The sequence below is a fragment of the Harmonia axyridis genome, chromosome 2 (genome assembly GCF_914767665.1).
Source record: "Harmonia axyridis chromosome 2, icHarAxyr1.1, whole genome shotgun sequence".
Lineage (NCBI taxonomy): Eukaryota > Metazoa > Arthropoda > Insecta > Coleoptera > Coccinellidae > Harmonia > Harmonia axyridis.
This window is the reverse complement of record NC_059502.1, coordinates 35,981,802-35,993,516: the sequence shown is the minus strand read 5'-3', so window position 1 is coordinate 35,993,516 and position 11,715 is coordinate 35,981,802. Positions and strand designations below refer to the sequence as shown.

General features: G+C 33.8%; 1 protein-coding gene across 1 annotated transcript in view; it reads right to left on the bottom strand.

Annotated features, from left to right (window-relative positions):
• LOC123673237 (heparan sulfate 2-O-sulfotransferase pipe) overlaps window positions 1–11,715 on the bottom strand; it is a 46,046-nt gene that overhangs the window by 1,154 nt on the left and 33,177 nt on the right. Inside the window, exons 4-7 of the mRNA XM_045607708.1 lie at window positions 3,631–3,847; window positions 2,507–2,567; window positions 2,292–2,448; window positions 616–892 (exon numbers count right to left, since the gene is read on the bottom strand). Coding sequence (XP_045463664.1) covers window positions 616–892; window positions 2,292–2,448; window positions 2,507–2,567; window positions 3,631–3,847 — 712 coding nt within the window. The remainder of the gene's footprint in view (window positions 1–615; window positions 893–2,291; window positions 2,449–2,506; window positions 2,568–3,630; window positions 3,848–11,715) is intronic.

Sequence of the window (11,715 nt, the reverse complement as noted above, 5' to 3'; positions counted from 1 at the left end):
ATAACATTTAATATACAGATGTTCCTAAATTGGAGGTACAAAAGAAAATGAGAGATTTCTAGTATAATTTCAAGAAAAAATCTTATAAAGATGGGTTTTCAAATGCTTTGTTTTCGAGATAGGTAGATAGAGATAGATTTTTATGGTGAGATCATACCAGTTCATCGAATTTTTATTAATCTTCGCCACAGATTAGGCAAATAAGTTCCAAAACTTATAATTAATGGATAGAATAAATCTTATAATCAATTTATTCATTACAGCTCTCTAACTGGATCTTTATAATGATTTGAATATTCCTAAGGAGAAGAGAGAATTGTTTGAAAATTTTTTCTACAAGTAATCAAAAAGTGTGGAAGTGTTCGAAATAAGCATATCACATGATGAAAACTTTTCATTGGAATATATATGCCAAAGTTGACTGAAATATATTTTGAAGGAAAGGTGCTATGGGAAAAAAATCAAACTTGACATCAGGAAAACAAAACTTTTGCGGACCCATGTTTATTGGAGTTTTCACATGAAATTATCATTTTTGTTCGTATTTCCATTTTAGGAACACCATGTATAGAGGCTTCAGAACTTTTGATGCTGTGTTCCCTTGAATCAACTTACTCCAGTATATATCGCTTGCCCCCTCGAAAAACCTTGGTATATAATTTTCGAAAACGGTTAAGGTTGTATTGAGCTCTTCTAGTACTCCAACTACTGCGTAATGTTGTTCTACAGCTCTCTTAGCTCTTTCCAATGCACCTGGCGAGTTGAAGGGTAGACAGTCCCTGTGATGACCACAAAAGAACATGGATTGCCTTCTGTGATCACTAACGTCTCTCAACTCTCCTTCCTCGTACCTGCATTCTCTGTCACCAGACAAAACGCATTCTTCAAAATCCTATAAGAATAAAAAAAAAATGTTTTCATTCATAGATGGTTTGCAAAACTGAAATCTATGAGGAAACATTACAAGATGCACTTCGCTTTGAAGAATTGTGAGTTATTTTAACACCCGCATGAAAAATTTAATTGAAATGTGATTCCTACCGCACCTCCAATTACCTACGGGAATGAAGAAAAGATTAATTGAAGAAAAACAATCTGCAAGACAATTTTTTAATGATAGCTGATTCAAGTGAATACTTGAATCGCATTGTCTCCATTCGGAGACAATGATGAAGGTTAAGTCCTTCATTAGTAAAATTACGTGGGAATGTCAGTATTAGAAAACAACAATTTCGGATTCGAGTAATTTGATAATACTACAAATTATACTAAGGCTATTTCGGCTAGTGAAGATTATTGCATATTATTTTACGTTGAAGTACAGATTCATTATTTTTAATAATGGGAAATGGAATTTAATGATTTTTTCAAGATGTTACCAATAAAAGCAGACTAAAAATACTATTCTGAAATGTATTTTCTATGAATATGGAAAAATTTTGTTCCTCAACCGATGTTTTCACAAAATGTATCATCAATTCTGTTATATATATATTTTATATTATATTCGTTATTCTTGTATCATGTATTTATTTCCGTATCTACAAAATGATACGGAAATATCACCTTTATATTCCTCCAAGCTAGAAAAATAAGTAAGGTAAATCTATCTAGCACTGATATGAAGCCAGGAGCATTTGAGCGGCGCTCGCTCATTCATGTGCCAATTTTAATCTTAGAGACTATACAGGTTTCCCGAAATCTGGTTGAAAAAATTCAATGGTATATTTTACGTCTCAAAATAGATAGAAATCTTCGCATGAAGTATATAGGGTGTTTCACGAATGATTGTACAGGTTTTCAGGGCAGATGTAGGACATTTTGGTGAGCCTGAATCAGTGCTAGAAACATGTCCTAACTATATTAGTTTAGGAGATACAGGCTGTTTTATGTATTTTATCAAAAACTTTCAATCGACATAACTTTTGAACGCCTGCGTGGATCTTCATGAAAATGGAATCGCAAAAAAATTTTGATATTCAAAAAAATTTAACTGGCTGAAATCAGAGACCCGCATACAAAAAAAAATACTTTTCGACATTTTATTTACAATTTCGTAAATAAATTCTTTCATACCCCTCCCCCATCAATTTTCGTATGTGTTATCTTAGTTATCTTTATCACTATGATCATGATCACTGGATATTGAAATTCTTATTGTTGATTGGGTACATTTATCTGTTAATTTGTGTAGGAAATCTTTTGAAATTCATAAAAGAATACAGTCCAAAGAATTCATAAATGCAAAGTCATTTAATTTCGAATTATCATTCTTGGATTTCAATAAATACCTTTTTGAGCCACTTTGGATTTGGAAGTGGAAGATCAGGAAACATAATTTTCCTTTCTACGAAATACCATGGGGCTCGCACATAGTAATACCAGGATATAACCCTTTCCACTGGATCTCGTACCATGTTTATGTATATCGGTTCAGGATATCCATATCTGTGAAAGAAGATAAATTAGCATCCAATTCTTCAAGAGTGTTATTTTGTTCACTTACTCTGACAAATTTGTGAATACTACATGTTTTATGAAGACTCCTGGTGGTTCGTAGCTTGATACTGAAATATTATGGAAGAAATCAGTGAATAAATAATATTATGGATTGTTGATATGAGAACTAACTACAGTAGCATCCGTTTATTATAACGTAGACTATATTGAACAACCAAATATGACGTAGTGGAATCCATTGGTGTAATAATTTATTTTCAATTGCCATTAGTTTTGAAGTTGTGATACAAACTTGTGTCTTTTTAAATGTAAACCACAACAATTTCTATGACAAATAAAATCGTTCTTTTTTCCTTTTCGAAAATATATAACATGATATATAAATTTCTTATCAAACTATAAAAATCATCAAAAGTTTCAGTCTCATCACGGCAAATCAACCAAGTGCCTATCTAAAATAGTCTGTGAATTTTAAATAATTAATATATTCGTTGGCCATCAAGGTTTCCGGATTTACCACCGTTAGATTTTTTCAACATTTTCAAATTAATGAATGTTGTTTTTTAAATATGACTAAAAAAATCCAACGATGTTAAATCCAAATACCCTGGTGGCCCCCGAATATTTTGTATTACTGAAGTTGACAGATTATTATAGATAGCCACTTGCTTGATTTTAATGTTTTTTATGGTTTGATAATAAAAGTGCAAGAAGGACGTTTTTGTTTCACATTAATAGCACCGATAATAAAGCAGTTATAAGAACTTTTCATTTCACATCGTTTTCCAATATTCTCTTAAAGCTTGAAAACAGATGAATTTTTGAGGATACGGTTTTCACCAAATTAATTCTCTCAAAAATCGAGTCCGAAAAGTGCCCCTCACTAGACAACGAATTTGGGACACCCGATACACGAACTAGAAAATCCAGAAAATCCATGAGATTAAAAAAATTGACAATGACTTAGTATAATTTGCTTCAAAAGTTGAACGGCTTGATATATAGCTGGTGAAAGAGTTTAATTCACTAACGAACAAATTACCCTGTATACTAGGGAGAACTGCGGATTCGAAAACATAATTCTAGTACATAACTATTATAGTTCTTTGGTAGGTTACGTTACGGGAAAGGTAGGAGCCTACTCAAGAGTTATATAAATGGATAACTTACCGATAGCAGAGAGATCTGCTTGATCCTCTGGTGGTAGTCTTATTGTTTCTACCCTTTGTACAGCATCTTGATGAAAGCCGAAGTTGTTTTTGATGCTCAGTCTACGTAACAACTCCATTAGAGTCTGAGAACCAACTTTCGGAACTCTATTGAAAAATACCATATTTTGTTGGGCATTTTTCGTATTGTTTAATCTATTTGGCTCTAACGTGGTTACCTAAAAGTAAGCGGTGAATTATTGTTGAGTTTTAGTAGAATTTTTTCTACTAAAACTTGATAATTTACGATAATCTTATGACAATATTTTTATTGTCATAAGATTATCGTAAATTATCAAGAAAGCCAACATGGATAATGTGACAGTCATAAGACTTAGTTTAGTTCTAGCGCGCGTCAAAGACGGATACTAGAAAAGAGAGAATACTCTATTTTACAGTTTTTCTTCGATGAAGATGAAAATGTTTGGTCGATTTCGTTCCGATAGTTTCAATGTTAAAAATGACCAAGCACTGGAACGCAAATTTTCGATAAAATCATGGACATTGTCGAGCCCGACCATCATGTGAGATATATTTTGATTGCCCAAGAGCTACAGATTGCACAAAAAACCGTTTGAGACAATTTGCATAGGGCTGGTCACAAGAAGAAGCTTGATGGATCGATATCACACACAAAAAAATCTCATGAACCGAATTTTTGAAGCGGTATGTGACTGTTGATGAAAAGTGAATCACATTCGACAACGTCAAGCGAAAACGGTCGTGGCCGAAACATGGCGAGGTCGCGGAAACGGTGGTCAAGCTAGGATTGACGGCTAGAAAGGTTTTGCTATATGTTTGGTGAGATTGGCAGGAATTATCGAGGGAATTATCTACTATGAGCTGCTCCCCTGCGGCACAACTGTTCCATCAGGACAATGCCAGGCCACACACATCGGTAGTGATTCACCAGAAGCTCTGGGAGCTTTGATATGATAAATATGGCGTCGAACGAGACGGACGTGTCTGATAGAGAGGCTGATGATTATGCAAATAATTGTGAAAATAACAGTGAAAAAGTGTTCAAATGCTGTTCAAAGTCGTGCAAGGTTTGCATATGCAATAGGTGTTTCGCTATTTTCCACGAAAGCTGCATAAAAAGAATGAAAAATGTGAAAATCATCAACGAAAGAATGATTGAATGCTGCGATAAGAAAAGTGAAGATGAAAGTGATAAGGATGAGTACAAATCCCTAAAAGTGGAAATACACTATCTGAAGCTCCTTGTGGAAGAAATGAGGGATAAAAACAACGTCCTAACATTGAGTAATAAACTACTTCAAGAAAAGTTAGGAGAGGTTAGTAAAGATCAAATAGATAACAACTGCGCCGTAATTCCAACCATCAAGATAACGGATGATAACAAACGTAAACAAACTGATCAATCATATGCAGACAGAGTAGGCACAAGAGAAAGTAGTTCCAGTGAACCCAGAAAGGAAAGTCAAACAACACAACGTAAACAAATATACTGTAAACAGGTTTCAATCCAAGAACAACAGATTAGATTACAAACCCAACCAATAAGGGCAATTAAAACTTCCAAAATAGAAATGGCAAAGAATGAAAAAAGCAATGAGGAGAATCATGAAAAAGAATACCAATGGCAATACCAGAGAAGAAGACCGAACAGGAAAAGAATGGGGACAATAGGAACAAGCAATGAGACAACTAATGATGATTTCACGGGAGTTCAGAAAAAACTTTGGATTTACATATATAGAGTAAATAAAGCTTGCTCCGAGGAAAAAGTACATGGGTATATCAAACAAAAAACTGGACTTACCGATAATGAAGTTTGGACTAAAGAAATTCCAGTGAAAGGTAATGGTTTGAATAGATATGTAGTCACTGCACCGATAGACAAAAAAGATCTATTATATAGCTCAGAATTCTGGCCAAATGGAGTAGGGGTCAAACGTTTTGATTTTGATAAACATAGAGAATTCCTACAAACACTAAACATACAAAAAGAACCTTCTTTTTAGTAGATACACCTGCTGGTACATCACAGAGAAATATACAAAGACAAAATGAACATCCGAATATGTCTAATAAATTTGGGATTTTACATCAAAATGTTAGATCCATAGGCAATGCCAAAGAACTTTTAGAAGAAGCACTGAAGGAGAATGAGGAAGTGAAGGTGTTGTGTATATCAGAACATTGGAAGACAGAAGAACAGCTTCAATATCATGCAATAGCAAACTTTACATTGCAAACACACTTCTGCAGGGCGGAAAAAGAACATGGGGGAGTAGCCATCTACACAAAAAATGGGTTTCAAGTAAAGGAGAGGAAAGACATCAAGAAGATTTCAAAAAAAGGAAAATTTGAATGTGTGGCAGTTGAATATTATATAGGAAAAAGTAAACAGGTCTGCGTCGCTGTATACAATGACGGAAATGATGATATATTGACTGAGGGTATGGAAAAAATTTTACAAAAATTACACAATGAAAATGTGAAAGTGGTAATAGCAGGGGATTTCAATATAAATATGGAAAAAAAATCAAGTAAAAGACGCAACATACTAGATTTGATGGGGACATATAATGTAGAGCAGACAATTAATCAACCGACCCGAATAACAGGGAACTCAGCAACATGCATTGATGGTATTTTTACAAATAGTGAATTACTATATGAAGTCAGCATTTTTGATGCACACATATCCGATCACACAGCCCAAAAAATAGTATTCACCATTGATCAGGAAGAAACGAAGTTCAAATACAGACGTATGTTTTCAGAGAGAAATTTTCAACTCTTCAAGGATGCACTGAGAGAACAAAATTGGGATTCTCTGTATGAAATTAATAAGAAAGACATAAATAGCCAGTTTGATCACTTTCACACGTTATACCAGGAAATTTTCAATAAATTATTCCCAATCAAAAAAATTAAAGTGAGAGGAAAACCAAAAATGGATAAAATGGATCCTGAAACTGCAACCATTAAAGAGAAATTGGATATACTGCTAACGTTAAGCACACACGATGAATCGTTCAGGGAAATGTATAGAAAAACAAAATTAGAATATGATAATCATTTGAAAAGGAGAACAAAAGATAAATTCGACAGGAAAATTAAAACATCTGAAAATAAAAATAAAACTATGTGGTCTTTCATAAAATCAATGAATAACTCTCAGAAAACAAATCAATTTCAAGTGAATGGAGATCCAACCCATATTGTCAATGATATGAACACCTTTTTCATAAATGCAGCTACAAGACTCACAGCAAATATAACAAGAAACAGGAGTGAATACCAGTATGTGGAAGAAAATAAATCCTTGTTACTGAGACCAATAAATTTAGAAGAAACCAAAGAAATTATAACGTCGTTGAAAAATAAAGATACAAGTGGATATGATGGAATATCAAGCAAAATAATAAAACAGACAGCTGAGGAAATAGTTAAACCTATGAATCACATTGTAAACAACTCCCTCAAATGTGGTATTTTTCCAGAAAGAATGAAAATAGCAATAGTCAAACCAATACATAAAAAAGGTGACGTTAATGAATACGGAAATTACAGGCCAATAAGCATCTTACCAAGCTTCTCAAAGATACTAGAAATAGCGTATTGTAGGCAGATCATGAATTTCTTAACAGAAAATGCGTTCTTCAAGGAAAGTCAGCATGGATATCAAAAGGGAAAATCGATTCAAACGGCTATTTTCAGGTTTGTATCGAAAATAGTGGAAGCATTTGAAAACAAGGAATATGCAATGGGAATTTTTTTGGATTTGACTAAAGCATATGACTGTTTGAGTGTAGATGAGTTGATGAGAAAATTAGAAAAATATGGCATACGAGGACCGGCTTTGAAATGGGCAAAGTCATATTTTGCATCTAGGAAACAAATGGTACAAGTGGAGTCACAGGGAAGAGTGTTCAATTCGGAATTGGAGGAAATCATTTTGGGAATTCCGCAAGGTAGTATAGCTGGCCCCCTTTTCTTCTTAATATACATAAATGATTTTGATGAATGCCTTGGAGTTGAAGAAGGGCAGGTAATTACAGCAAATTATGTGGATGACACGAATCTATTAGCTGTTCATAAGATTTTTTCAGAACTAAGGATGATGAGCGAAAAATTGATAAAAGAGAGTGAAAATTGGTTTGAGATGAACAACTTAGTACTCAACAAAGAAAAGACACGTTTGGTACTTTTCACACCCTCTAACATGAATAGCGGAAATTCAAGTATAAACCAAAATACCAATTTGGTAGAAGAACACACCAAGTTACTAGGAATGTATATTGATTCGAATTTAAATTGGAATGAACACGTGAATTACTTAAGCGGAAAGTTAAGAACAAATATATATGGCCTGAGGACAATGGCACGATACATTGGATATGAAGCCCTGAAAGCTCTGTATCACGCGACGATAGTCAAGGCTGAGATTTGGAATGATATTCTATGGAACATCGAATATAGAAGATTTGTTCATATTGCAGAAAAAAGCACTTAGAATAGTAAACAATCTGAAATACAATGAATCATGTAGAACTTACTTCAAGAAAAATGGAATACTGACAATATATGCCTTATATATACATGAGTGCTTGTTGTTTATGAAGAAAAACGACCATCTTTTCCAAAAATATCGAAATGAAAAATCATTCCACGAAACTAGAAGTTTGGACTACATATTTCCCAAATTCAAATTAACAACAAGCCAAAAACAAGTGGAATACCGATGCCTGAAACTTTTCAATTCGTTGCCTGGCAATATAAAAGCAATTCAGGACACCAGAACTTTCAAGAAGAAAATATACAAGTTCCTATTAAATTTAGAGCCTTATAATATAGCAAGTTATACGGGATAAAATATATATATATATATGACACTGTTTCACTTCATTTTCATGATTTTGTTATGTAATATGATTTGAAATGAAGTACGATTTATTATTATTATTATTATTATTATTATTGTTGGAAAGTTCTTGTGCACCTCACGAGGTGCTGACGAAATTTTGAATTTCAAATTATACGCAGAATATATTGCAAAAAAAAAGTCTAAAAAACACATCTCCTGTCTAGAATAGGGAATAATATAGATATGAATACAGCTATATGATGTTGTTTAAATCACTGGTAATGTCACATGTTGATAACTGTGCATCTATTTTGTTTAACTTACAAAAATGTTCTATAGCTATCTTACAAAAAATTCAAAATCGAGGTTTGAGAATCCTTTTGAAATGTCAGAAAGAACTCCTTAAGAATATGTTAAAAATATTGAAAATTATGAGTGTAAATCGGGGAATAACATACAAAACCCTAGATTATATTCATAGGATAACATTTGAAATGTTGCCGGGTTACCTGAAAGAAACCTTACATTTTGTAAACGAAGTTCATAGTGATGAAACAAGATATCGTGATGATTTTTATATGTACAGGGTGTCCCATAAGTGGCACGTCACAGTGACACCGGAGGTAGGTCAGCTAAAGAGGGACCTAACCAGCCTAACATGACCCCAGTAAAAGTTGCATGGTTTTCGAGTTATTACCAAATTACGTTTTTTAGTGAATTTTCACCTTTTTTAACATTGTCAGGGTCAGAATTCTGCTGGAAAGCTCTCGAAGCTTATTTTTGTTGTTGTAATGGAATCTTAAATAGTTATTTAAGATGACATGAGTATGATTCTGTCAAAAAGTTTTGTGGATTTCCGTAAATTAATGGATAAATCTTGATTTCAATTGCTAGCAAAACGAGAACTTCGACTTTGGACACCTGCTGTGAAAAAAAAATCCTTGAAACAAAACGAGCAAGTAACATCAAAAAATTGGGCATTTTAGACAGATTTAGAAATGGTACAATACACGAATCTTATGCCCATAAAACTAGGTATTTTCATCATTTTACCGATGCCCTACTTAACTAAGTTGAAACTAGGAACCCCGCTATCAGGTAATTTTGCCGCTTGCTATGACATTACATTCGATACCGGGCTTTGTTATTATTTGTTAAAGTCACAATAGGGAAAAAGATGGATTAGGGGAAGCGAAAAAGGAAGGCAGAGGATGTGGTTCCAGCAAGATGGCTGCCCGGCACACTACGCTCGGCGGGTTCGCGAGCACCTCAGCAACACATTCCCCGACAGGTGGATTGGGCGATTAGGACCCATACTGTGGCCACCGCGATCCCCGGATTTGAATCCACTGGATTTTTTTTATTGGGGATGTTTAAAGGACAAAGTGTATGCAAAACCAATAAGAAGCGAGGAAGAATTGCGTGAACGCGTATTCGACGCAGCCCGGACCATATCGGAAATTAGTTTAAGAAAATTGAATCGTAATTTTATAAAACGGTGTCATTTATGCATTAGAGTCCGAGGGAAACAGTTTGAACATTTACTGTAAGTTAGGTTTAAGAATTAAATAAATAATCGAAAGTTAAGTCTGTTTTTAATTAATTTACCTTTTTTTTCAATAATATTCCTTTTTCGCTTCCTCTAATCCATCTTTTTCCCTATTGTGACTTTAACAAATAATAACAAAGCCCGGTATCAAATGTAATGTCATAGCAAGCGGCAAAATTACCTGATAGCGGGGTTCCTAGTTTCAACTTAGTTAAGGGGTTGTCCATTAATCACGTGAGGCTTGAAAGGGGGGGGAGGGGTTTGATAAAAATCACGAAAATATCACAAGGGGGAGGGGGGTGTAGTAAGATATCACGTGTATTTATTTTTTCGTTAAACGCGCGATTTTTAAACAAATATTAAGCGGCACGGCGCGGCGTGTAGTGACCTTGACTACATTAAATATATTCATGTACTAGTACAATACATGTTTTTCCTATGATTACACTTTTCGTTTATTATTATTGTTATGGCAATCAAAAAAAACTTGCAACCTGGTGTAGACATTTTTATTATGGTCCTTAATTTCAGAAGAAAGATTATAGTTTATACCTATATTTAAATTGAGTTAATATTCAGAAAATTTTAAGATTCGTTGTAGGTACTAAAAATACACATGATGTTGAGAAGTGGGAGGGTGGGTGGTCTTAAACCTCACTACGTATCACCAATGGGGGAGGGGGGTTTAAAAAATGCTAAAAAAAGATCACATGATTAATGGACAACCCCTAAGTAGGGCATCGGTAAAATGATGAAAATACCTAGTTTTATGGGCATAAGATTCGTGTATTGTACCATTTCTAAATCTGTCTAAAATGCCCAATTTTTTGATGTTACTTGCTCGTTTTGTTTCAAGGATTTTTTTTTCACAGCAGGTGTCCAAAGTCGAAGTTCTCGTTTTGCTAGCAATTGAAATCAAGATTTATCCATTAATTCACGGAAATCCACATAACTTTTTGACATAATCATACTCATGTCATCTTAAATAACTATTTAAGATTCCATTACAACAAAAAAAATAAGCTTCGAGAGCTTTCCAGCAGAATTCTGACCCTGTCAATGTTAAAAAAGGTGAAAATTCACTAAAAAACGTAATTTGGTAATAACTCGAAAACCATGCAACTTTTACTGGGGTCATGTTAGGCTGGTTAGGTCCCTCTTTAGCTGACCTACCTCCGGTGTCACTGTGACGTGCCACTTATGGGACACCCTGTATAATTATAACACTACTATTATGAATAAATCCACATTAAGCATGGGCCAAAAGTTGTATAATAATATGCCTGCTACCTTAAAATATAATGATAATTATAGAATTTATAAAAATATGTTAATTTCATACATATATGATGTGTTTTCATGAAATGGATTCACTTATTTTTTTTAAAGTTTTTAATAGCTATTTTGCAAAATAAATGTTATTATTATAGTCCGGACCTGGCAACAAGTGATTACCATCTGTTCCTTCAAATCATGATTATAATATTTTTGCAGAATATGAAATTTGCCGTTCCTTTAATCTGCCGCCAGGAGTAAGGACCCTTTGAAATGTTTTTTACCGCTTTTCACTAATACCATGTACGATGAAATTTCAAAATCGGCAATAATTAATCATGTATCATCAGTTCCTATTCGAATTGTGTTTTCATACCAGTCAT